The 26981-nt window shown below is 40.1% G+C and overlaps 4 protein-coding genes across 6 annotated transcripts; all 4 read right to left on the bottom strand.

Moving 5' to 3' along the window:
- Positions 1-1870: 1870 nt before the first annotated feature.
- On the bottom strand, positions 1871-4233 carry LOC146553015 (tripartite motif-containing protein 16-like). Of its 2 annotated transcripts, XM_085255485.1 has the most exons (2): positions 3878-4220; positions 1871-3703 (listed from the first exon to the last, which is right to left on the bottom strand). In XM_085255485.1, the coding sequence occupies exons 1-2, from the start codon at positions 4216-4218 to the stop codon at positions 2548-2550; spliced, it is 1497 nt and encodes a 498-aa protein (XP_085111611.1). In that variant the 5' UTR covers positions 4219-4220; the 3' UTR covers positions 1871-2547. The 2 variants fall into 2 exon arrangements, with proteins under 2 accessions (XP_085111611.1, XP_085111612.1); XM_085255486.1 differs by having other exon boundaries at positions 1871-4233.
- A 5674-nt stretch (positions 4234-9907) lies between these two features.
- On the bottom strand, positions 9908-12374 carry LOC146553014 (uncharacterized). The gene is made up of 2 exons (XM_085255567.1): positions 12117-12374; positions 9908-11414 (listed from the first exon to the last, which is right to left on the bottom strand). Exons 1-2 carry the CDS (start codon positions 12364-12366, stop codon positions 10486-10488), a joined length of 1179 nt encoding a protein of 392 aa, XP_085111693.1. The 5' UTR covers positions 12367-12374; the 3' UTR covers positions 9908-10485.
- Positions 12375-14879: 2505 nt separating this feature from the next.
- LOC146553013 (tripartite motif-containing protein 16-like) lies at positions 14880-16848 on the bottom strand. 2 transcript variants are annotated; one of them, XM_085255487.1, is made up of 2 exons: positions 16493-16835; positions 14880-16318 (listed from the first exon to the last, which is right to left on the bottom strand). In XM_085255487.1, the coding sequence occupies exons 1-2, from the start codon at positions 16831-16833 to the stop codon at positions 15163-15165; spliced, it is 1497 nt and encodes a 498-aa protein (XP_085111613.1). In that variant the 5' UTR covers positions 16834-16835; the 3' UTR covers positions 14880-15162. The 2 variants fall into 2 exon arrangements, with proteins under 2 accessions (XP_085111613.1, XP_085111614.1); XM_085255488.1 differs by having other exon boundaries at positions 14880-16848.
- A 5674-nt stretch (positions 16849-22522) lies between these two features.
- On the bottom strand, positions 22523-24989 carry LOC146553012 (uncharacterized). Its single transcript, XM_085255569.1, has 2 exons — positions 24732-24989; positions 22523-24029 (listed from the first exon to the last, which is right to left on the bottom strand). Exons 1-2 carry the CDS (start codon positions 24979-24981, stop codon positions 23101-23103), a joined length of 1179 nt encoding a protein of 392 aa, XP_085111695.1. The 5' UTR covers positions 24982-24989; the 3' UTR covers positions 22523-23100.
- Between the last annotated feature and the right edge of the window lie 1992 nt (positions 24990-26981).

Raw genomic sequence — 26981 nt, 5'->3', positions numbered from 1 at the left:
ACAACGGCAACTACATGACTTAAATTCCATGTTTAGATGAAGGTAATGGTCAATGCCTTTTGACAGGGGAAAAACCTCCACACAGAAGAATCTTACTTGGCTGAATCATAAATTATTCACCATGATTAAAACTGCAGATGAGCAATAATCTGCATTTTATTTTAGCCAAAGAGGAATGTTTCTGTTTGTCTGTGATCTGACTTTTTCTGCTGGGTCCAAATTTCATTTTATCCTGTGTAAGTTTGTTTCTCTTCCTGTTAACTAGCAAAGTCAAAATCACCTTGATTCATTTAACTTGAATTCAATTATAAATGTAATCATTTTATTGAACAATTAATTTCATTTCAATGAAAAACAATTACTTAAAAGAAAGAGATTAAGTTGGAGAGAGACATGTGGCCATCTTTTAGTGAGTTAGACCCTGATTAAGGGCTATTTTTAAAAGTAAAGCCCATCTCTCAAAGTCCCTGCCGGCCTGCCTCCACCTCGGGAAGTCTGTGGGTGCAGACGGAGGTGAGGAGCACCACAGGCGGCAGAGAACTGTCTGTAGCCCCGGAGTGAGGCGTCGTGAACCGAAGCAGACAGCGAACTGTGGCACAGTGCAGAAAACCGAAGCTTTCCCTCCCTGTTTGGTTTTGATGTGTCTCATGAAAGTCTATTGTTAAAAGTTGACCTTTAAAAAAAACGGACGCACTTGTTTGATTAGCTGCTCTCTGATTTTAGCCTGTTAGCTTACAGACTGAGCTCAGATCGTTCCTGTGTTAGTTCATTGAGAACATCACAGTTTTACATACCTGCTGCGTGACTTCATCTCGGGTCTCCGGCTGATATACAGCAGTCTGAGCCAGTGGCGGATCTCATCATCCTGGACGACTGTTTTTAATGTTTTTAACCACGGAGATTTCTTCTGCATCATCAGTCTCTCATTGTTAAACTCTCCCAGAAACTGAAGACAGTTGTGCCATTTCCGCGCTTCTTCTTCTTCTATTGAGTAGACGGCAGACTACACATGTCCAAGGGTAATACTGTCCTCCTCAGGCCATTGGCATCAAGTCAAAGCCTTAAAGTCTGGTACTTTGCGCATGGTCATTTTTTACGAACAGCAGAATCACAAGACAAAGCGTGCCAATGTTTATACTTTTCACTGTGACTGCCAAATAGATGAAAAAGTAGATGTTAAAAAACAACTTATAGTTTTGTCATTGGGCTGGTAGAAAGCTATGAGTTTCTGTCCCTTTGTCTGACCTTAGAGACTTATTTTAAAAGGAAACATTACAATCCTTTAAAGCAAGTATTTTCACCTCTGTTCCCCCCTCTGTACTTAGCTTTTTTGTTGTCATGTCAGTAATTGTCCAGTTGATGGCTCCCTTGGATCACAAGCCTGTCTCATGAGTCCAAGTGAATATATTCTTAATAAACAGCTTTGAAGAATTTGTGACCAACTTTGTTTAATTCGGAACATCATCATCATGAGTCAAACTCACTCTTGGATCTACAAAATATTTAACAAAAACAAACATCACTGAATCATAAGGTATTTGCTCCAACTCTTAGTCCAGAAACACATGAGTGAACTAGATCAGCTGCTCCTCCAGTTCAGCTGTGGATTTATATCATTATTTATATTTGTAAAGTGGATATGCAGTTTTTCAGTACTAATATAAGCATTTTATATCATTGCTTTATTGACAGATGTTTGGTGTTCAAGGTCAGGCATCAGTTTGAAAAAAACAAACAAACACACTGAGTTGAACTTGAACTTCCTACTGACAAAAACTAAAATTGGTGCAAAAATAACCAGAAACATATAAGAAGCATCCTGGAGGTGCTGCAGACAAGATAGGACCAATAACATGTCAACAGGAAATCCTTTTTACTAATTTGTTTATTTCTTTTTAGATTTTTACTCTCCATTTTAAGCCATGATGTTTGCTGATACTGTGTTCCTACTGTTTGTTCTCATTAATAGTTCTGTTTTTAACATTCTGTGCTGAAGCTGGAGGAAATGTTTCTACAGTGTCAGATGATACAGCTCCAAACTAAATAAGTGACTAACTAACGATGCTTTAATACACTTTACTATAAATTATGATATAGTGCACTTTCTTAAAATTTCTTATTGCTCTGTAATTAATTGTTTTCTTTATAAATGTACAAATGAGAATAAAATCTGTGTGATAAAGGAAGGTCTGTAGACTTCTCTGTTAAGATCAGTGAAGAGAAACAACAACATACAAATACCTAAGAAAAATATTCAGTAAACATTTAGAAGATAGAGAAGTTTATGTTGTCATGTGGAGAAATTTTTCAAATAAAAATATCCATAAGCATTGATAGTCTCCATGGCTGAACAGACACAGGAAAGAGCTCCACCTATAAAACGTAAAAACATCAAGACAACATGTTGAAGATGTCGAGGTACTGCCCATAATGTTTGACTGACATCTGATTTATGTGCAGCACATAAATACCACAATAATGATGGAGAGAAACTAAAAGGGAACTAAAATACAGATTTAAACTTACAACAATATGAAAGACTTCAGTCTATTTCACTTTAATCAACTCAGCAGTGGCTCCATAACAGTAAAGCCCCAGTCCAGCATAGAGCGGCTGAGTGAATGTGGTCTGGACTCTGTGGAGGAGAGTCATGGTTTCAGAGACGCTGTAGAAGGACAAAATACCTGCTCTGTGATCCAGGTACACTCCTACTCTGGAGGAACGAGGACCTGAGACACGAGTTTGGATGTTGTTGTACCAAAATATAAAACTGTTGTTGATACAATCTAATGACCAAGATTTGTCATTATGTCCAAATCCACATTCATATCCTTCTCTGCTGATATTCTTGTATGCGACTGCTACATAAACTTCTCTCCCTCTCCACTCCACCTCCCAGTAACAACGTCCAGTCAGACTCTCTCTACTCAGGACCTGCCACCTGTCAGTGAATCTGTCTGGATGATCAGAATAAGACTGTTGTTGATTCATAAATGTTGCTTTTCTGTTCCCCTCTGATAATAACAGCTGTTTGTTTGCTGTGTTTGGATCCAGTGTGATTTCACATGAATATTTTAAGAATCCAGCTCTGGTCTTTGGCTCTGGTTGTGACAGTAAAACATCCACTTCAGTGACTGTCAGTGAGATGTTTGTCCGTTCCTCTCTCAGAATGTCCTGTAGTTTATCTCTGACCTCTGACACAGCTGCTGTCACATCCTCAAAGTAGCTCAGAGGACGGATATTGATGCTGGATGAGTCTGTAGACTCACTGAGTGCTGACAGTGAGGGGTAGTTGTGTAGAAACTGGATGTGATCCTCTGTGTGTGAGAGCTGCTTCAGCTCAGCATCTTTCCTCTTCAGCTCAGTGATCTCCTGCTCCAGCTTCTCCTGAAGCTCTTTGACTCGACTCACTTCAGTTTCCTGCTGGGATCTGATCTGCTGCTTCACATCAGAGCTTCTTTTCTGGATGAGATGGATCAGCTCAGTGAAGATCTTCTCACTGTGCTCCACTGTTTGATCAGCAGACTGATTGATGGCCTCCACCTCCTGTTGAAGCAGCTTCACATCTTTCTCTCTGTCCTGGATTCTCTGCTGGATGTTTTGTCGACTCACCTCCAGCTCTCTCTGCCTCTCAGTCCTTTCTGCTGCAGCTGAGACTGTGTCGTGGCCTTTATGTTCATCCACAGAGCAGAGATAACAGATACTCTGCTGATCAGTACGGCAGAACATCTTCATCACCTCATCATGACGAGAGCAGATGTTCTCCTGGAGCTTCTTGGAGGGCTCCACCAGCTTGTGTTTCTTGAATGAAACTGCAACAATATTATGAGTCTGAAGGTGTTTCTCACAGTAAGATGCCAGACAGACTAAACAGGACTTGAAGGCTTTCATTTTTCTTCCAGTGCAGACATCACAGGCCACATCTTCAGGTCCAGCATAGCAGTGATCAGCAGGAGCAGCTTGGAGTCCAGTCTTCTTCAGCTGCTCCACTAAAACTGCTAACATGGTGCTTTTCACCAGGACAGGCCTCGCTGTGAAAGTCTGTCTGCACTGAGGGCAGCTGTAGATTTTCTTCTTTTCCTCTTCATCCCAGAAGCTTTCAATACACTTCATGCAGTAGCTGTGTCCACAGGGAAGAGTCACCGGATTCTTCAGTAGATCCAAACAGATCGAACAAGAGAAGGTTTCTCGGTCCAGCTGAACTCCTTTCTGCGCCATTTCTCCTCTCAGTGTCAGTGACTGTGTAAGTTTCACTTCCTTATTATAGAAACTGGTCTGACCTCTGATCTGAACAACAAGTGTTGCTGCTGTGAATGGGGCCTGCCAGCTCTAACACATGTTGGTTACACCCATCTTCATAATGTAGATCTAAAGGGGAGGGAACACAGAACGATATGGACAGACAGGAGGTGCTGAGCTAGAGAGCAGGAAGAAGAGGAAGGGTTTTCATGCTGTGATTCATTCCAGAAAGCAGGAAGAGGCTCTGTGTTTAATTGTTTTTTGTTCAAACCTTTAACTAAATAATATAAATGTCAATAACTGGATGCCTCTCTATTCTTTTTGTTAATCTGCTAAATGAATAGTTTGTTTCTTTTAACAATTCAAATAGCAGAAATGAACAGCTGACAGCTTGTCAGACTCAGACTGTAAACCATAGAGACAGTTTATATATACATTTAGTCAGGGCAGTGCAGAGATGTTTAAAGGGGCGGGTGCTCACAGTTAAAAAGGGCACATAGAAGCAGGCTGAAGAACAACAACCCACATTCATCAAGAATCTAATATGGAATCACATCACACTACATCACTGTCATCAGGTGGGCACAATGCAAAGCAAACGTAGCCCATTTTTTACCTGATGGGGTACAATGTTGCTGTTTGGGGGGTTGCTTCTGCTCTTGCTGCTGATAGTGCTGGAGGGCAGGGCTGTGTTGATCTGAGACTGTAGAGATTAAACAGTCCACAGGAGAGAGGGTAGCTGATTAAACAAGTGTTATGAGATAATAATAAAACGCAAAGATTGGTCACGGCGCTTGGAACCATAAGGCAACAAAACTGGGAAATAAACTAAGCTCTGCCTGTGAATCACTCTTTGCCTCTCTTCTTCCTTCCATCTCCTCATCTCATCTATCACATTCCACTTGCTGTCCATCTGAGAACGAGGCACAGTTTGCTATTGAATTCATCTATTATTTAATTATACATTTTAACAACTCTTGCACCTAATCCCCTTAGGCAGAGCAATGAAATGCACAGCTTTGGAGAACCGATCGATGATGGTCAGAATAACTGTTACCTGAGGATGGTGGGAGACCAGTGATGAAGTCAGTGCGATATGAGACCAGGGGCATCTAGGAACGGGCGAAGGAAGCCAGCAGGAGGTGAAACCTAAACTGGAAAAAACTAACACAACACAGAACTGAAACCTAAAATGGAGATGCAGGGAGACGACACAGAATGATGCAGGAAAAAACACAGATGAACCGGCGAGGAGCACACGAGGACACATAGTATAAATACACACAGGGGGAGACATGGAATGGCAAAGACACAGCTGATCCTAATTGACTACACGAGACAGGGGGAAATGTGACCAGAACACACTAACATAAGACATGGACCTTCACAATAAAACAGGAAATGCACAGAGACACGGTACAGACACTAAATAGAGGGGAACACAGAAACCAAACTCTAAGAACTAACTAAGGCTACATTCACACTGCAGGCGAAAGCGCATTAAATCCGATTTTTTTGACCCTATGCGACCCTATATCCGATCATGCTATGACAGTGTGAACGGCACAAATCCAATATTTTCAAATCTGATCTGGGTCACTTTCACATGTGGTACTGAATACTGAATCTGAATATGCAAATTAGGGGAAATTTACATCAAATTAAATGAGTAATGGCTGATTTGATGACCAAAATCATGGTACTTAGAAACACATGACATTACACATTACATTTTCATGCAGTTAGAAGTTTGAACCTGCAGCTTTATTAAATGAACACCTGGTATCCAACAAGAGTTTAGTTTAAACTTTAGGAACAAAAAAGTAAGAACCAACAGAATTAAACAAAGAACCAACAGCACAGGAAAGTTTAATCTTCATGAAAAACACATGCAGTGACTTCAACGTCCACAATAACACAATGTGTTTGGGCTTATGTGTGTCAGTTTCCAGCTTTAATCTTATGTAACAAGACCTCTTTATAGGTCAATAGAGGAATGAAGTCATTGTTGAACTACAGCTTGTGTGTGTGTCACCTCCACAACCTACAACAATAAAATATGATCTTTGAGTAGTGATATGGGAGTAAAATATACCATACTGATGTGAATAGGAGGTCATCTTTTCCCTCGGCTGTTAGGGTACCTGGGTCGTTGACCCAGTGTTTTGTGTTTGTGGTTTTTTGAGTCTTGTTTAATCATTATTCTGTTCTCTGTGTATCTTATGTTTCCTAGTTATCAGAATCAGAATACTTTATTAATCCTTCAAGATTAATAAAGTATTCTGATTTACTTTATTAAATCAGAATTCAAGGGCTTACGCTCTTGAATTTATTCAGTATTTGTTGTTTAGGTTGTCTTGGTTAGTATTTGGTCCCGTTCATGTCTTTGTCTCGTGTCTTCTCTCGTCCCTTGCTCTCTGTCCTTTTTGCTCTGCTGCAAACAGAAGCAGAGAAAACTGGAGCTTCTGGTCTTGGCCAGATCTCTTTTGAAAAAGACATTTTAAAGTCAATGAGACTTTTTACCAGATAAATAAATAAAGAATATAAAAGTCTTCTACTTTATGATGGAAATGTTCTTTCTGGCTCAAAATGACATCATTTATCTGAATCTGTAGAAGAAGAAACAATCTTGGAAAGTCACTTTACTCTGTGTCTCACTGGATGTTCAACGTTTTTAACAAAAGAGAAAAAGAGAAGCATTCTTTGATTTTAGTCTGTTAGCCCACAAGCTGAGTTTTTATCAGAGTCCTGCATGAGTCAGTGTTATTTCACTGAGACTGTCATGATCCAAGCCGCCAGGAACACACAGGCACAAATGTAATCTTCAAAAAAATGGGTTTTATTATACCCCAAAAAGGACAAAATGATTACAAAAATTCAAAATAACAAAAAATAAAGTTTGTAAGAACCAAGTGGGCCCATAAAAGAGGTTACCTTAACAGACTGCTACTCAAAAATCACTTAACAAAAACATAACTCAAACTGACCTGCCCAAATGAGAAACAGCTCCAGTTATATAGCAAATGAATAAACCATTATATAAACCAAAGGTGAAAACTAAAGGGATAACAGATAAGCATCATTCAAGAAGAACCCCATTCCCCCTGCATGATCACAATAGATGGTCCAGTCCACTTTATTGGCTTCTGCATTTAAACCAGCTCCACCCTCAGCCTCCTCTTTCAGCCAAACCAGGAAGGACTGGAGCGGAGGTCAGGTAACTGAGAAAGAGCAGAAATATAATCAATATAACATACCTATATAAAATAACAAACAATGCAAAGTCTATGCTAGTGATGGGCAGATGAAGCTTCGTGAAGCACTGAAGCTTTTCATCCAATTGGTTCACCCCAGCGCAAAGCTTCTTGAAGCTTCATTTGCTCTAGTAGGACACCTACTGGACGTAAAAATAATAGCTGGCATGAATTTGAAGAGTGTGGCCTTTTGCACACAGCCTGTAAATGTCAACAACAAAAGGAGTGTGTAAAACATGTATATTGTAGTGATGGCAGTATACTGTGTATATTTATACTGGCAGTATGGAAAATGATTATTTGGAAATGCTTAAAATGCAAATGATCATTTACTGTGAGGTGAGGTGTGGTTGGGGTGTGGACAGTGGTTGTGCGGTTGTAACGTTGAGGTATGGACAGCTACACAGTCCTGCCTGTTCACATTTTATTCTGTAAAAACTAAATTTTCACTGCTTTTATGGCCTTTTTAGTGGGGAGAACATAGCTAGGATTTAATGATTTAACACATCTTTTGAATCCTTTGTCCTCCACAATGCTAAATGGCTGGGAGTCCTCAATCACCATGCTGACCAGGTCTTCATCTATTTGAGATTGTTCTCCTGAGGAAAGACAATAAAGACAAAGCACAAATATAAATATCACACATGTAACTTATAACAGTTGTATAATATTGTTATATCATTTAGTAACATTACTGCATGCTATATTATCATGGCATTTGATGGCTCACCTGGTCTTGCTCCACAATCGGTGTCCCCCTTATTCACATGCAAAGCTCTGTAGTGCCTAAGCATGGATGAGGTGTTGTTGTTATATCCCAGCTCCCTGGCACATAGCAAACACTTCACCTTGTACAAAAGTCAAGACAGCTTAACATAAATTGTATTGCAGCATCAGTATTATGAAAATACATCTTCTGTAGAAATTTACATACCTTGTTGGGAGGAATAAAATCACAATGTTCCCACACAGGGGAGGACATCCTCCTCTTCTTAGCTGGCTCCATTCTCTCCTGACTTTCTCTCCTCACTCTCATAAACCTCCAAACTGTCTCCAAACTCTCACTAACCGCAACTCTCCATCAAACACCTACATTTTGAATGAAGTCTGAGGGTTTATATCGCTGTCATATCTCGCGGCAAAGTTCGAACCACTTCATGAACCAGTCACGTGGTACAGCCGGGCAGCGAGGCTTCGGACGTCATCATTTTCAGCTCCTCCCATAAATGAAGCAAGCCTCGATACGCGCATCGCGGAAACGCCCCCTCAATTACCCGACACACGCTCCGAAGCCTCGATACAGAACGTCACATCACTACAGGTAACCTCAAAACGTCAAATTAGTTAACTTATGATCACAGAAACTTTAAAGCATAACGTAAACATAAGACAAAAGACCAAATGAATATTACTAAGTGTCTCAGTTGTGTGGTTGCATGCACCCATCACAGTGACCATCACAGTTTTACACACCTGTTCTGTATGACTTTGTCTCAGGTTTGCGGTGATATCCAGCACTCTGAGCTGATGGCAGATCTGGTCAGTCCACAGTAGCTTCAACCACTAAATTATCTCTAACACATCACCAAACCAAAGTCTTCCTGCTAAGAGTACATCAAAGGTGAAAAGCGAGCCTAGAATGTCATCATTTCTGCTCTCCTCTTTCTTCTTCTTCTACTTCTGGACCGCACACATCTGTCGCTGCCCTACTCAGGTCGATCTAATGAAAATCAGCCAGAAATAATAATCAGAAATCCAAATGTAGAATTTGTAGAACAAATGACTGACCAGTGATTAGTGTTTTACAGTGATTACGACAGAAAGCCTGTTTCTGCCACTGCTGCCAAGCATTTGCTCTTTTCAGCTTGTTCAATTGTGGAGGTTTTTACATTCTTTACCTTACAATATAAAGCACCTTGAGGCAACTGTTGTTTTTTGGCACTATATAAATATAAATGAATTGAACTGGTAGCAACTTTATGAATGAGAAAATGAAAACAAGTGTCAGTCAGCTGGTTCATGTCCAGCAGGTGGGGAGGAATCAGTGAGTCTGTTACTCCAGTTACTTACTGAGAGGTAAAGTTAAAGAAAACGAGTTTCCTTCATCGCACTAAACCTGCCCACTAAACATGACCCTGAATGAACCCATATGTAAAGGACTGTAGGTTTTAAGCAGGCTCAGGTAATGGCAACACAATAGATGAGGAAAGTGGGGGAACTCTGACGACATCTAGTGGACATCTTGAAGATGACGGGTCTGAACAGAGAGCAATGCAGGTCTGTGGAGAAGATTGCAGCACACTGTGAAATATGAACTATGAATAATATCTACATCTGTAATGATGTAATCAAAATAGGCTCCATGTAGTTCAAGTTCTGTTACTGTACTTATGAAGCAAACTGCACACACAGAGTTGGCAAACATTGAGTTTACTTGCATTTAGGCAAAATGATATAAACACTTATCATGAGCCAATATAGCACATTTAACTGCTTTTATTTAGCAGGGATTACACAATACACAAAATAAGTCACAAACATTTTAATCAAATCTTGCAACATGTTGCTAAGAATAACCAGGACAACCAGGTCAAAGCCATGCTGAAGTATAACCTTCATTAACATAAATCACAAAGAAAACATATTTAAATAAAAATTGTATACTTGTCTTGAACTTTTTTTAAATCTTTAGTCCTGTGTATCAAAACTTATTTATTGGCTGATAAAAAGGAATCACATCATGGTTGTTACAAGGAACAAGTGATGAAAAACTCATTTTCATGTTTGTTTTCTTCTATACTGAAGAAGAAATACAAGTTTCTGTGGTAAATATTAAAAGAGCATCCATGTTCAATAAATATTTGTGTCACCTTTAAAGACCAATAAAAAAAATATCAAACTTAGAGAAACATAAAGTCAGGGCTGGAACAAACAACATAGAGTGCCCTTCACTGCTGTGGACAGGAAATGTACCGTGACTTGGAGCATGAGGTCATTTTCTACCTCGGGTGCTGCAGTGATTTGGTTTGTCACTCAGGTGGATCCTTAGATGAAAATTCAGTCCTGATTTCCAACTGAATCTTTCCCCACAGGAGCTACAAATATATGGTTTCTCACCTGTGTGGATCCTTCTGTGACTTTTCATAGTCGACAAGTCTCTAAACTCTTTCCTACAGACGTTGCAAGAATACGCTTTCTCACCGGTGTGGATTCTCAAATGAGTTTCTAGTCCTGATTTCTTACCAAATCTTTTCCCACATGTGCTACAGAAATACGGCTTCTCGCCTGTGTGGATTCTCACGTGACTTTCAAATCCGGATTTCTTATTAAATCTTTTCCCACAGGTGATGCAAAAATATGGCTTCTCGCCTGTGTGGATCCTTACGTGAGTTTCCAATCCTGATTTCCAAATGAATCTTTTCCCACAGGTGCTACAAGAATGTGGCTTCTCACTTGTGTGAACTCTCATGTGTCTCGTCAGGTTGGATTTACACTGAAAAGTTTTTCCACAAGTGTCACAGCTTACAGATTTTTTACTTGTATCAGTTTCACTCCGAGACTTATCTGTTCGGTTTTTGTGACGTCTCCTTTTCTTCAGCTCCGCATTTCTAGTTGATCCCGAGTCCACATGCTGGTTTTCTTCCTGTTCCTCAAGCTCTGGTTCAGGAAAGTTAAGAGCAAGGAGCTGGTCATCGTTTGGTTCTGATTCACTGAGGTCACTTTCCTCAAAACTAGAAGTCACCATAAAACTATTGATCTCCTGCTTCAGTACAATCTCCTCCAGCTCCTGACTGGTGCAGAGTTCCTCCTGTTCCTCTTTAATCTGTGGAGGATCTGGGTCCTCCTGGTCCAGACTTGAGTTCCTCTCCTGCTGATTGGCGACAAACTCCTCCTCCTTACAGGCAGTTTGCTGGTGGAGGTCTAAACGAACAATAAAAAAAATGTAATTATAGAAAAACACTTCTGAGAAGATAAAGTTTTAGTTAAAGTCTGTAATGAGGGCATGTTGCTCACATTTGCAGGTGAAATTAAAAGTGTGTAAAAATGAAGTTATTTGTGCACTCTGATGCAAATGAGAACTTGAGTTCTGACATTTTTCAGCAACATTAAGAGTAAAAAAAACCTTTCAAACAAAAAAGAACTCACTTATTACTGACTGACTGATGATCTATTTTGGAGTTGATCTCGAAACTGATCTACATCTTGATATTTTTCAAAATAATCTTCACTATTGGGGGTGGCTGTAGCTCAGGCGGTAGAGCAGATCATCTACTGATCGGTTCGATTCCCGGCTTCACCTAGTCTGCATTTCAAATATCCTTGGGCAAGATACTAACTCCAAGTTGCCTCAAGTTGCTCTTTGATCTGTGGAATGTGTGTCTGAATGTTGGTAGAAAGCACTAAGAAAAATGTGCTTGTGCGAATGGGAGTGAGTGGGTGAATGCACAAGTTTTGTAAAGCGCTTTGAGTGCTCAAGATTGAGTAGAAAAGCGCTATATAAGAACCAGTCCATTTAAAACTCCCTGTCATGTTTTCACGAATACACATTAAATAGATCTGACTGATACAAACTGTAGGTTTAATATTAATGTTAACACTTCAGAAAAGCGATTACAGTTTTACCGCTGGTCTGTAAATCTTTCTCAGGTTTCCAGATGTTATGCAGCTGTCTGAGCCGCTCTTCCCCGCTCCAGACGACGATGCCTTCATCCTCGTGTTTCACTACAAGCTGTTCTCCCTCTTGACTGATGCAGAGTTCCTCCTGTTCCTCTTTGATCTGTGGGGGATCTGTGTCCTCCTGGTCCAGATTGAAGTTCCTCTCCTGCTTCCAGACCTGCTGGCCAGCCAGATCTTCCTCCTCCTTACACTTCATGTTGATGTGGGACTTGAGGAACAAAGTAAAAAGAAAAAGATTAGACAGGTAAAGGTGCAGCCTCAGTCAGCAGGGCTGTACACTGTGAGCATGTTGCTCACATATGTGAGAGAGGTTTGTACAAATGTTTCAGAAGCACCATGTGACTCCCTCTCTTTGTTGGAAAGTCTTATTAATTCACTTTATAACTATTACTTTGAAGATAAATTTCTACCATCACAAAAATATTATGACCTCTTTAAAAACAAACAACGGCAACTACATGACTTAAATTCCATGTTTAGATGAAGGTAATGGTCAATGCCTTTTGACAGGGGAAAAACCTCCACACAGAAGAATCTTACTTGGCTGAATCATAAATTATTCACCATGATTAAAACTGCAGATGAGCAATAATCTGCATTTTATTTTAGCCAAAGAGGAATGTTTCTGTTTGTCTGTGATCTGACTTTTTCTGCTGGGTCCAAATTTCATTTTATCCTGTGTAAGTTTGTTTCTCTTCCTGTTAACTAGCAAAGTCAAAATCACCTTGATTCATTTAACTTTAATTCAATTATAAATGTAATCATTTTATTGAACAATTAATTTCATTTCAATGAAAAACAATTACTTAAAAGAAAGAGATTAAGTTGGAGAGAGACATGTGGCCATCTTTTAGTGAGTTAGACCCTGATTAAGGGCTATTTTTAAAAGTAAAGCCCATCTCTCAAAGTCCCTGCCGGCCTGCCTCCACCTCGGGAAGTCTGTGGGTGCAGACGGAGGTGAGGAGCACCACAGGCGGCAGAGAACTGTCTGTAGCCCCGGAGTGAGGCGTCGTGAACCGAAGCAGACAGCGAACTGTGGCACAGTGCAGAAAACCGAAGCTTTCCCTCCCTGTTTGGTTTTGATGTGTCTCATGAAAGTCTATTGTTAAAAGTTGACCTTTAAAAAAAACGGACGCACTTGTTTGATTAGCTGCTCTCTGATTTTAGCCTGTTAGCTTACAGACTGAGCTCAGATCGTTCCTGTGTTAGTTCATTGAGAACATCACAGTTTTACATACCTGCTGCGTGACTTCATCTCGGGTCTCCGGCTGATATACAGCAGTCTGAGCCAGTGGCGGATCTCATCATCCTGGACGACTGTTTTTAATGTTTTTAACCACGGAGATTTCTTCTGCATCATCAGTCTCTCATTGTTAAACTCTCCCAGAAACTGAAGACAGTTGTGCCATTTCCGCGCTTCTTCTTCTTCTATTGAGTAGACGGCAGACTACACATGTCCAAGGGTAATACTGTCCTCCTCAGGCCATTGGCATCAAGTCAAAGCCTTAAAGTCTGGTACTTTGCGCATGGTCATTTTTTACGAACAGCAGAATCACAAGACAAAGCGTGCCAATGTTTATACTTTTCACTGTGACTGCCAAATAGATGAAAAAGTAGATGTTAAAAAACAACTTATAGTTTTGTCATTGGGCTGGTAGAAAGCTATGAGTTTCTGTCCCTTTGTCTGACCTTAGAGACTTATTTTAAAAGGAAACATTACAATCCTTTAAAGCAAGTATTTTCACCTCTGTTCCCCCCTCTGTACTTAGCTTTTTTGTTGTCATGTCAGTAATTGTCCAGTTGATGGCTCCCTTGGATCACAAGCCTGTCTCATGAGTCCAAGTGAATATATTCTTAATAAACAGCTTTGAAGAATTTGTGACCAACTTTGTTTAATTCGGAACATCATCATCATGAGTCAAACTCACTCTTGGATCTACAAAATATTTAACAAAAACAAACATCACTGAATCATAAGGTATTTGCTCCAACTCTTAGTCCAGAAACACATGAGTGAACTAGATCAGCTGCTCCTCCAGTTCAGCTGTGGATTTATATCATTATTTATATTTGTAAAGTGGATATGCAGTTTTTCAGTACTAATATAAGCATTTTATATCATTGCTTTATTGACAGATGTTTGGTGTTCAAGGTCAGGCATCAGTTTGAAAAAAACAAACAAACACACTGAGTTGAACTTGAACTTCCTACTGACAAAAACTAAAATTGGTGCAAAAATAACCAGAAACATATAAGAAGCATCCTGGAGGTGCTGCAGACAAGATAGGACCAATAACATGTCAACAGGAAATCCTTTTTACTAATTTGTTTATTTCTTTTTAGATTTTTTACTCTCCATTTTAAGCCATGATGTTTGCTGATACTGTGTTCCTACTGTTTGTTCTCATTAATAGTTCTGTTTTTAACATTCTGTGCTGAAGCTGGAGGAAATGTTTCTACAGTGTCAGATGATACAGCTCCAAACTAAATAAGTGACTAACTAACGATGCTTTAATACACTTTACTATAAATTATGATATAGTGCACTTTCTTAAAATTTCTTATTGCTCTGTAATTAATTGTTTTCTTTATAAATGTACAAATGAGAATAAAATCTGTGTGATAAAGGAAGGTCTGTAGACTTCTCTGTTAAGATCAGTGAAGAGAAACAACAACATACAAATACCTAAGAAAAATATTCAGTAAACATTTAGAAGATAGAGAAGTTTATGTTGTCATGTGGAGAAATTTTTCAAATAAAAATATCCATAAGCATTGATAGTCTCCATGGCTGAACAGACACAGGAAAGAGCTCCACCTATAAAACGTAAAAACATCAAGACAACATGTTGAAGATGTCGAGGTACTGCCCATAATGTTTGACTGACATCTGATTTATGTGCAGCACATAAATACCACAATAATGATGGAGAGAAACTAAAAGGGAACTAAAATACAGATTTAAACTTACAACAATATGAAAGACTTCAGTCTATTTCACTTTAATCAACTCAGCAGTGGCTCCATAACAGTAAAGCCCCAGTCCAGCATAGAGCGGCTGAGTGAATGTGGTCTGGACTCTGTGGAGGAGAGTCATGGTTTCAGAGACGCTGTAGAAGGACAAAATACCTGCTCTGTGATCCAGGTACACTCCTACTCTGGAGGAACGAGGACCTGAGACACAAGTTTCAATGTTGTTGTACCAAAATATATATCTGTTGTTGTAACAATCTAATGACCAAGATTTGGCATTATGTCCAAATCCACATTCATATCCTTCTCTGCTGATATTCTTGTATGCGACTGCTACATAAACTTCTCTCCCTCTCCACTCCACCTCCCAGTAACAACGTCCAGTCAGACTCTCTCTACTCAGGACCTGCCACCTGTCAGTGAATCTGTCTGGATGATCAGAATAAGACTGTTGTTGTTTCATAAATGTTGCTTTTCTGTTCCCCTCTGATAATAACAGCTGTTTGCTTGCTGTGTTTGGATCCAGTGTGATTTCACATGAATATTTTAAGAATCCAGCTCTGGTCTTTGGCTCTGGTTGTGACAGTAAAACATCCACTTCAGTGACTGTCAGTGAGATGTTTGTCCGTTCCTCTCTCAGAATGTCCTGTAGTTTATCTCTGACCTCTGACACAGCTGCTGTCACATCCTCAAAGTAGCTCAGAGGACGGATATTGATGCTGGATGAGTCTGTAGACTCACTGAGTGCTGACAGTGAGGGGTAGTTGTGTAGAAACTGGATGTGATCCTCTGTGTGTGAGAGCTGCTTCAGCTCAGCATCTTTCCTCTTCAGCTCAGTGATCTCCTGCTCCAGCTTCTCCTGAAGCTCTTTGACTCGACTCACTTCAGTTTCCTGCTGGGATCTGATCTGCTGCTTCACATCAGAGCTTCTTTTCTGGATGAGATGGATCAGCTCAGTGAAGATCTTCTCACTGTGCTCCACTGTTTGATCAGCAGACTGATTGATGGCCTCCACCTCCTGTTGAAGCAGCTTCACATCTTTCTCTCTGTCCTGGATTCTCTGCTGGATGTTTTGTCGACTCACCTCCAGCTCTCTCTGCCTCTCAGTCCTTTCTGCTGCAGCTGAGACTGTGTCGTGGCCTTTATGTTCATCCACAGAGCAGAGATAACAGATACTCTGCTGATCAGTACGGCAGAACATCTTCATCACCTCATCATGACGAGAGCAGATGTTCTCCTGGAGCTTCTTGGAGGGCTCCACCAGCTTGTGTTTCTTGAATGAAACTGCAACAATATTATGAGTCTGAAGGTGTTTCTCACAGTAAGATGCCAGACAGACTAAACAGGACTTGAAGGCTTTCATTTTTCTTCCAGTGCAGACATCACAGGCCACATCTTCAGGTCCAGCATAGCAGTGATCAGCAGGAGCAGCTTGGAGTCCAGTCTTCTTCAGCTGCTCCACTAAAACTGCTAACATGGTGCTTTTCACCAGGACAGGCCTCGCTGTGAAAGTCTGTCTGCACTGAGGGCAGCTGTAGATTTTCTTCTTTTCCTCTTCATCCCAGAAGCTTTCAATACACTTCATGCAGTAGCTGTGTCCACAGGGAAGAGTCACCGGATTCTTCAGTAGATCCAAACAGATCGAACAAGAGAAGGTTTCTCGGTCCAGCTGAACTCCTTTCTGCGCCATTTCTCCTCTCAGTGTCAGTGACTGTGTAAGTTTCACTTCCTTATTATAGAAACTGGTCTGACCTCTGATCTGAACAACAAGTGTTGCTGCTGTGAATGGGGCCTGCCAGCTCTAACACATGTTGGTTACACCCATCTTCATAATGTAGATCTAAAGGGGAGGGAACACAGAACGATATGGACAGACAGGAGGTGCTGAGCTAGAGAGCAGGAAGAAGAGGAAGGGTTTTCATGCTGTGATTCATTCCAGAAAGCAGGAAGAGGCTCTGTGTTTAATTGTTTTTTGTTCAAACCTTTAACTAAATAATATAAATGTCAATAACTGGATGCCTCTCTATTCTTTTTGTTAATCTGCTAAATGAATAGTTTGTTTCTTTTAACAATTCAAATAGCAGAAATGAACAGCTGACAGCTTGTCAGACTCAGACTGTAAACCATAGAGACAGTTTATATATACATTTAGTCAGGGCAGTGCAGAGATGTTTAAAGGGGCGGGTGCTCACAGTTAAAAAGGGCACATAGAAGCAGGCTGAAGAACAACAACCCACATTCATCAAGAATCTAATATGGAATCACATCACACTACATCACTGTCATCAGGTGGGCACAATGCAAAGCAAACGTAGCCCATTTTTTACCTGATGGGTACAATGTTGCTGTTTGGGGGGTTGCTTCTGCTCTTGCTGCTGATAGTGCTGGAGGGCAGGGCTGTGTTGATCTGAGACTGTAGAGATTAAACAGTCCACAGGAGAGAGGGTAGCTGATTAAACAAGTGTTATGAGATAATAATAAAACGCAAAGATTGGTCACGGCGCTTGGAACCATAAGGCAACAAAACTGGGAAATAAACTAAGCTCTGCCTGTGAATCACTCTTTGCCTCTCTTCTTCCTTCCATCTCCTCATCTCATCTATCACATTCCACTTGCTGTCCATCTGAGAACGAGGCACAGTTTGCTATTGAATTCATCTATTATTTAATTATACATTTTAACAACTCTTGCACCTAATCCCCTTAGGCAGAGCAATGAAATGCACAGCTTTGGAGAACCGATCGATGATGGTCAGAATAACTGTTACCTGAGGATGGTGGGAGACCAGTGATGAAGTCAGTGCGATATGAGACCAGGGGCATCTAGGAACGGGCGAAGGAGGCCAGCAGGAGGTGAAACCTAAACTGGAAAAAACTAACACAACACAGAACTGAAACCTAAAATGGAGATGCAGGGAGACGACACAGAATGATGCAGGAAAAAACACAGATGAACCGGCGAGGAGCACACGAGGACACATAGTATAAATACACACAGGGGGAGACATGGAATGGCAAAGACACAGCTGATCCTAATTGACTACACGAGACAGGGGGAAATGTGACCAGAACACACTAACATAAGACATGGACCTTCACAATAAAACAGGAAATGCACAGAGACACGGTACAGACACTAAATAGAGGGGAACACAGAAACCAAACTCTAAGAACTAACTAAGGCTACATTCACACTGCAGGCGAAAGCGCATTAAATCCGATTTTTTTGACCCTATGCGACCCTATATCCGATCATGCTATGACAGTGTGAACGGCACAAATCCAATATTTTCAAATCTGATCTGGGTCACTTTCACATGTGGTACTGAATACTGAATCTGAATATGCAAATTAGGGGAAATTTACATCAAATTAAATGAGTAATGGCTGATTTGATGACCAAAATCATGGTACTTAGAAACACATGACATTACACATTACATTTTCATGCAGTTAGAAGTTTGAACCTGCAGCTTTATTAAATGAACACCTGGTATCCAACAAGAGTTTAGTTTAAACTTTAGGAACAAAAAAGTAAGAACCAACAGAATTAAACAAAGAACCAACAGCACAGGAAAGTTTAATCTTCATGAAAAACACATGCAGTGACTTCAACGTCCACAATAACACAATGTGTTTGGGCTTATGTGTGTCAGTTTCCAGCTTTAATCTTATGTAACAAGACCTCTTTATAGGTCAATAGAGGAATGAAGTCATTGTTGAACTACAGCTTGTGTGTGTGTCACCTCCACAACCTACAACAATAAAATATGATCTTTGAGTAGTGATATGGGAGTAAAATATACCATACTGATGTGAATAGGAGGTCATCTTTTCCCTCGGCTGTTAGGGTACCTGGGTCGTTGACCCAGTGTTTTGTGTTTGTGGTTTTTTGAGTCTTGTTTAATCATTATTCTGTTCTCTGTGTATCTTATGTTTCCTAGTTATCAGAATCAGAATACTTTATTAATCCTTCAAGATTAATAAAGTATTCTGATTTACTTTATTAAATCAGAATTCAAGGGCTTACGCTCTTGAATTTATTCAGTATTTGTTGTTTAGGTTGTCTTGGTTAGTATTTGGTCCCGTTCATGTCTTTGTCTCGTGTCTTCTCTCGTCCCTTGCTCTCTGTCCTTTTTGCTCTGCTGCAAACAGAAGCAGAGAAAACTGGAGCTTCTGGTCTTGGCCAGATCTCTTTTGAAAAAGACATTTTAAAGTCAATGAGACTTTTTACCAGATAAATAAATAAAGAATATAAAAGTCTCCTACTTTATGATGGAAATGTTCTTTCTGGCTCAAAATGACATCATTTATCTGAATCTGTAGAAGAAGAAACAATCTTGGAAAGTCACTTTACTCTGTGTCTCACTGGATGTTCAACGTTTTTAACAAAAGAGAAAAAGAGAAGCATTCTTTGATTTTAGTCTGTTAGCCCACAAGCTGAGTTTTTATCAGAGTCCTGCATGAGTCAGTGTTATTTCACTGAGACTGTCATGATCCAAGCCGCCAGGAACACACAGGCACAAATGTAATCTTCAAAAAAATGGGTTTTATTATACCCCAAAAAGGACAAAATGATTACAAAAATTCAAAATAACAAAAAATAAAGTTTGTAAGAACCAAGTGGGCCCATAAAAGAGGTTACCTTAACAGACCGCTACTCAAAAATCACTTAACAAAAACATAACTCAAACTGACCTGCCCAAATGAGAAACAGCTCCAGTTATATAGCAAATGAATAAACCATTATATAAACCAAAGGTGAAAACTAAAGGGATAACAGATAAGCATCATTCAAGAAGAACCCCATTCCCCCTGCATGATCACAATAGATGGTCCAGTCCACTTTATTGGCTTCTGCATTTAAACCAGCTCCACCCTCAGCCTCCTCTTTCAGCCAAACCAGGAAGGACTGGAGCGGAGGTCAGGTAACTGAGAAAGAGCAGAAATATAATCAATATAACATACCTATATAAAATAACAAACAATGCAAAGTCTATGCTAGTGATGGGCAGATGAAGCTTCGTGAAGCACTGAAGCTTTTCATCCAATTGGTTCACCCCAGCGCAAAGCTTCTTGAAGCTTCATTTGCTCTAGTAGGACACCTACTGGACGTAAAAATAATAGCTGGCATGAATTTGAAGAGTGTGGCCTTTTGCACACAGCCTGTAAATGTCAACAACAAAAGGAGTGTGTAAAACATGTATATTGTAGTGATGGCAGTATACTGTGTATATTTATACTGGCAGTATGGAAAATGATTATTTGGAAATGCTTAAAATGCAAATGATCATTTACTGTGAGGTGAGGTGTGGTTGGGGTGTGGACAGTGGTTGTGCGGTTGTAACGTTGAGGTATGGACAGCTACACAGTCCTGCCTGTTCACATTTTATTCTGTAAAAACTAAATTTTCACTGCTTTTATGGCCTTTTTAGTGGGGAGAACATAGCTAGGATTTAATGATTTAACACATCTTTTGAATCCTTTGTCCTCCACAATGCTAAATGGCTGGGAGTCCTCAATCACCATGCTGACCAGGTCTTCATCTATTTGAGATTGTTCTCCTGAGGAAAGACAATAAAGACAAAGCACAAATATAAATATCACACATGTAACTTATAACAGTTGTATAATATTGTTATATCATTTAGTAACATTACTGCATGCTATATTATCATGGCATTTGATGGCTCACCTGGTCTTGCTCCACAATCGGTGTCCCCCTTATTCACATGCAAAGCTCTGTAGTGCCTAAGCATGGATGAGGTGTTGTTGTTATATCCCAGCTCCCTGGCACATAGCAAACACTTCACCTTGTACAAAAGTCAAGACAGCTTAACATAAATTGTATTGCAGCATCAGTATTATGAAAATACATCTTCTGTAGAAATTTACATAGCTTGTTGGGAGGAATAAAATCACAATGTTCCCACACAGGGGAGGACATCCTCCTCTTCTTAGCTGGCTCCATTCTCTCCTGACTTTCTCTCCTCACTCTCATAAACCTCCAAACTGTCTCCAAACTCTCACTAACCGCAACTCTCCATCAAACACCTACATTTTGAATGAAGTCTGAGGGTTTATATCGCTGTCATATCTCGCGGCAAAGTTCGAACCACTTCATGAACCAGTCACGTGGTACAGCCGGGCAGCGAGGCTTCGGACGTCATCATTTTCAGCTCCTCCCATAAATGAAGCAAGCCTCGATACGCGCATCGCGGAAACGCCCCCTCAATTACCCGACACACGCTCCGAAGCCTCGATACAGAACGTCACATCACTACAGGTAACCTCAAAACGTCAAATTAGTTAACTTATGATCACAGAAACTTTAAAGCATAACGTAAACATAAGACAAAAGACCAAATGAATATTACTAAGTGTCTCAGTTGTGTGGTTGCATGCACCCATCACAGTGACCATCACAGTTTTACACACCTGTTCTGTATGACTTTGTCTCAGGTTTGCGGTGATATCCAGCACTCTGAGCTGATGGCAGATCTGGTCAGTCCACAGTAGCTTCAACCACAAAATTATCTCTAACACATCACCAAACCAAAGTCTTCCTGCTAAGAGTACATCAAAGGTGAAAAGCGAGCCTAGAATGTCATCATTTCTGCTCTCCTCTTTCTTCTTCTTCTACTTCTGGACCGCACACATCTGTCGCTGCCCTACTCAGGTCGATCTAATGAAAATCAGCCAGAAATAATAATCAGAAATCCAAATGTAGAATTTGTAGAACAAATGACTGACCAGTGATTAGTGTTTTACAGTGATTACGACAGACAGCCTGTTTCTGCCACTGCTGCCAAGCATTTGCTCTTTTCAGCTTGTTCAATTGTGGAGGTTTTTACATTCTTTACCTTACAATATAAAGCACCTTGAGGCAACTGTTGTTTTTTTGGCACTATATAAATATAAATGAATTGAACTGGTAGCAACTTTATGAATGAGAAAATGAAAACAAGTGTCAGTCAGCTGGTTCATGTCCAGCAGGTGGGGAGGAATCAGTGAGTCTGTTACTCCAGTTACTTACTGAGAGGTAAAGTTAAAGAAAACGAGTTTCCTTCATCGCACTAAACCTGCCCACTAAACATGACCCTGAATGAACCCATATGTAAAGGACTGTAGGTTTTAAGCAGGCTCAGGTAATGGCAACACAATAGATGAGGAAAGTGGGGGAACTCTGACGACATCTAGTGGACATCTTGAAGATGACGGGTCTGAACAGAGAGCAATGCAGGTCTGTGGAGAAGATTGCAGCACACTGTGAAATATGAACTATGAATAATATCTACATCTGTAATGATGTAATCAAAATAGGCTCCATGTAGTTCAAGTTCTGTTACTGTACTTATGAAGCAAACTGCACACACAGAGTTGGCAAACATTGAGTTTACTTGCATTTAGGCAAAATGATATAAACACTTATCATGAGCCAATATAGCACATTTAACTGCTTTTATTTAGCAGGGATTACACAATACACAAAATTAGTCACAAACACTTTTAATCAAATCTTGCAACATGTTGCTAAGAAGAACCAGGACAACCAGGTCAAAGCCATACTGAAGTATAACCTTCATTAACATAAATCACAAAGAAAACATATTTAAATAAAAATTGTATACTTGTCTTGAACTTTTTTAAATCTTTAGTCCTGTGTATCAAAACTTATTTATTGGCTGATAAAAAGGAATCACATCATGGTTGTTACAAGGAACAAGTGATGAAAAACTCATTTTCATGTTTGTTTTCTTCTATACTGAAGAAGAAATACAAGTTTCTGTGGTAAATATTAAAAGAGCATCCATGTTCAATAAATATTTGTGTCACCTTTAAAGACCAATAAAAAAAATATCAAACTTAGAGAAACATAAAGTCAGGGCTGGAACAAACAACATAGAGTGCCCTTCACTGCTGTGGACAGGAAATGTACCGTGACTTGGAGCATGAGGTCATTTTCTACCTCGGGTGCTGCAGTGATTTGGTTTGTCACTCAGGTGGATCCTTAGATGAAAATTCAGTCCTGATTTCCAACTGAATCTTTCCCCACAGGAGCTACAAATATATGGTTTCTCACCTGTGTGGATCCTTCTGTGATTTTTCATAGTCGACAAGTCTCTAAACTCTTTCCTACAGACGTTGCAAGAATACGCTTTCTCACCGGTGTGGATTCTCAAATGAGTTTCTAGTCCTGATTTCTTACCAAATCTTTTCCCACATGTGCTACAGAAATACGGCTTCTCGCCTGTGTGGATTCTCACGTGACTTTCAAATCCGGATTTCTTATTAAATCTTTTCCCACAGGTGATGCAAAAATATGGCTTCTCGCCTGTGTGGATCCTTACGTGAGTTTCCAATCCTGATTTCCAAATGAATCTTTTCCCACAGGTGCTACAAGAATGTGGCTTCTCACTTGTGTGAACTCTCATGTGTCTCGTCAGGTTGGATTTACACTGAAAAGTTTTTCCACAAGTGTCACAGCTTACAGATTTTTTACTTGTATCAGTTTCACTCCGAGACTTATCTGTTCGGTTTTTGTGACGTCTCCTTTTCTTCAGCTCCGCATTTCTAGTTGATCCCGAGTCCACATGCTGGTTTTCTTCCTGTTCCTCAAGCTCTGGTTCAGGAAAGTTAAGAGCAAGGAGCTGGTCATCGTTTGGTTCTGATTCACTGAGGTCACTTTCCTCAAAACTAGAAGTCACCATAAAACTATTGATCTCCTGCTTCAGTACAATCTCCTCCAGCTCCTGACTGGTGCAGAGTTCCTCCTGTTCCTCTTTAATCTGTGGAGGATCTGGGTCCTCCTGGTCCAGACTTGAGTTCCTCTCCTGCTGATTGGCGACAAACTCCTCCTCCTTACAGGCAGTTTGCTGGTGGAGGTCTAAACGAACAATAAAAAAAATGTAATTATAGAAAAACACTTCTGAGAAGATAAAGTTTTAGTTAAAGTCTGTAATGAGGGCATGTTGCTCACATTTGCAGGTGAAATTAAAAGTGTGTAAAAATGAAGTTATTTGTGCACTCTGATGCAAATGAGAACTTGAGTTCTGACATTTTTCAGCAACATTAAGAGTAAAAAAAACCTTTCAAACAAAAAAGAACTCACTTATTACTGACTGACTGATGATCTATTTTGGAGTTGATCTCGAAACTGATCTACATCTTGATATTTTTCAAAATAATCTTCACTATTGGGGGTGGCTGTAGCTCAGGCGGTAGAGCAGATCATCTACTGATCGGTTCGATTCCCGGCTTCACCTAGTCTGCATTTCAAATATCCTTGGGCAAGATACTAACTCCAAGTTGCCTCAAGTTGCTCTTTGATCTGTGGAATGTGTGTCTGAATGTTGGTAGAAAGCACTAAGAAAAATGTGCTTGTGCGAATGGGAGTGAGTGGGTGAATGCACAAGTTTTGTAAAGCGCTTTGAGTGCTCAAGATTGAGTAGAAAAGCGCTATATAAGAACCAGTCCATTTAAAACTCCCTGTCATGTTTTCACGAATACACATTAAATAGATCTGACTGATACAAACTGTAGGTTTAATATTAATGTTAACACTTCAGAAAAGCGATTACAGTTTTACCGCTGGTCTGTAAATCTTTCTCAGGTTTCCAGATGTTATGCAGCTGTCTGAGCCGCTCTTCCCCGCTCCAGACGACGATGCCTTCATCCTCGTGTTTCACTACAAGCTGTTCTCCCTCTTGACTGATGCAGAGTTCCTCCTGTTCCTCTTTGATCTGTGGGGGATCTGTGTCCTCCTGGTCCAGATTGAAGTTCCTCTCCTGCTTCCAGACCTGCTGGCCAGCCAGATCTTCCTCCTCCTTACACTTCATGTTGATGTGGGACTTGAGGAACAAAGTAAAAAGAAAAAGATTAGACAGGTAAAGGTGCAGCCTCAGTCAGCAGGGCTGTACACTGTGAGCATGTTGCTCACATATGTGAGAGAGGTTTGTACAAATGTTTCAGAAGCACCATGTGACTCCCTCTCTTTGTTGGAAAGTCTTATTAATTCACTTTATAACTATTACTTTGAAGATAAATTTCTACCATCACAAAAATATTATGACCTCTTTAAAAACAAACAACGGCAACTACATGACTTAAATTCCATGTTTAGATGAAGGTAATGGTCAATGCCTTTTGACAGGGGAAAAACCTCCACACAGAAGAATCTTACTTGGCTGAATCATAAATTATTCACCATGATTAAAACTGCAGATGAGCAATAATCTGCATTTTATTTTAGCCAAAGAGGAATGTTTCTGTTTGTCTGTGATCTGACTTTTTCTGCTGGGTCCAAATTTCATTTTATCCTGTGTAAGTTTGTTTCTCTTCCTGTTAACTAGCAAAGTCAAAATCACCTTGATTCATTTAACTTTAGTTCAATTATAAATGTAATCATTTTATTGAACAATTAATTTCATTTCAATGAAAAACAATTACTTAAAAGAAAGAGATTAAGTTGGAGAGAGACATGTGGCCATCTTTTAGTGAGTTAGACCCTGATTAAGGGCTATTTTTAAAAGTAAAGCCCATCTCTCAAAGTCCCTGCCGGCCTGCCTCCACCTCGGGAAGTCTGTGGGTGCAGACGGAGGTGAGGAGCACCACAGGCGGCAGAGAACTGTCTGTAGCCCCGGAGTGAGGCGTCGTGAACCGAAGCAGACAGCGAACTGTGGCACAGTGCAGAAAACCGAAGCTTTCCCTCCCTGTTTGGTTTTGATGTGTCTCATGAAAGTCTATTGTTAAAAGTTGACCTTTAAAAAAAACGGACGCACTTGTTTGATTAGCTGCTCTCTGATTTTAGCCTGTTAGCTTACAGACTGAGCTCAGATCGTTCCTGTGTTAGTTCATTGAGAACATCACAGTTTTACATACCTGCTGCGTGACTTCATCTCGGGTCTCCGGCTGATATACAGCACTCTGAGCCAGTGGCGGATCTCATCATCCTGGACGACTGTTTTTAATGTTTTTAACCACGGAGATTTCTTCTGCATCATCAGTCTCTCATTGTTAAACTCTCCCAGAAACTGAAGACAGTTGTGCCATTTCCGCGCTTCTTGTTCTTCTATTGAGTAGACGGCAGACTACACATGTCCAAGGGTAATACTGTCCTCCTCAGGCCATTGGCATCAAGTCAAAGCCTTAAAGTCTGGTACTTTGCGCATGGTCATTTTTTACGAACAGCAGAATCACAAGACAAAGCGTGCCAATGTTTATACTTTTCACTGTGACTGCCAAATAGATGAAAAAGTAGATGTTAAAAAACAACTTATAGTTTTGTCATTGGGCTGGTAGAAAGCTATGAGTTTCTGTCCCTTTGTCTGACCTTAGAGACTTATTTTAAAAGGAAACATTACAATCCTTTAAAGCAAGTATTTTCACCTCTGTTCCCCCCTCTGTACTTAGCTTTTTTGTTGTCATGTCAGTAATTGTCCAGTTGATGGCTCCCTTGGATCACAAGCCTGTCTCATGAGTCCAAGTGAATATATTCTTAATAAACAGCTTTGAAGAATTTGTGACCAACTTTGTTTAATTCGGAACATCATCATCATGAGTCAAACTCACTCTTGGATCTACAAAATATTTAACAAAAACAAACATCACTGAATCATAAGGTATTTGCTCCAACTCTTAGTCCAGAAACACATGAGTGAACTAGATCAGCTGCTCCTCCAGTTCAGCTGTGGATTTATATCATTATTTATATTTGTAAAGTGGATATGCAGTTTTTCAGTACTAATATAAGCATTTTATATCATTGCTTTATTGACAGATGTTTGGTGTTCAAGGTCAGGCATCAGTTTGAAAAAAACAAACAAACACACTGAGTTGA

The sequence above is a fragment of the Mchenga conophoros genome, linkage group LG18, assembly GCF_057382185.1.
Source record: "Mchenga conophoros isolate Kocher_MC1m ecotype Shallow Benthic linkage group LG18, M_conophoros_male_GT1.1, whole genome shotgun sequence".
NCBI classification, from domain to species: Eukaryota; Metazoa; Chordata; class Actinopteri; order Cichliformes; family Cichlidae; genus Mchenga; species Mchenga conophoros.
Note: the sequence above shows the minus strand (reverse complement) of the source record. Positions and strands in the feature narration are given on the sequence as shown.

Excerpts from the sequence above, each read along its gene's own strand:
- LOC146553015 (XM_085255486.1), bottom strand. The coding sequence starts at position 4,218 with ATGGCGCAGAAAGGAGTTCAGCTGGACCGAGAAACCTTCTCTTGTTCG.
- LOC146553014 (XM_085255567.1), bottom strand. The coding sequence starts at position 12,366 with ATGAAGTGTAAGGAGGAGGAAGATCTGGCTGGCCAGCAGGTCTGGAAG. Across the intron at positions 11,415-12,116 it reads GAAAGATTTACAGACCAGCG|ACCTCCACCAGCAAACTGCC; the intron begins GTAAAACTGTAA and ends TTGTTCGTTTAG.
- LOC146553013 (XM_085255488.1), bottom strand. The coding sequence starts at position 16,833 with ATGGCGCAGAAAGGAGTTCAGCTGGACCGAGAAACCTTCTCTTGTTCG.
- LOC146553012 (XM_085255569.1), bottom strand. The coding sequence starts at position 24,981 with ATGAAGTGTAAGGAGGAGGAAGATCTGGCTGGCCAGCAGGTCTGGAAG. Across the intron at positions 24,030-24,731 it reads GAAAGATTTACAGACCAGCG|ACCTCCACCAGCAAACTGCC; the intron begins GTAAAACTGTAA and ends TTGTTCGTTTAG.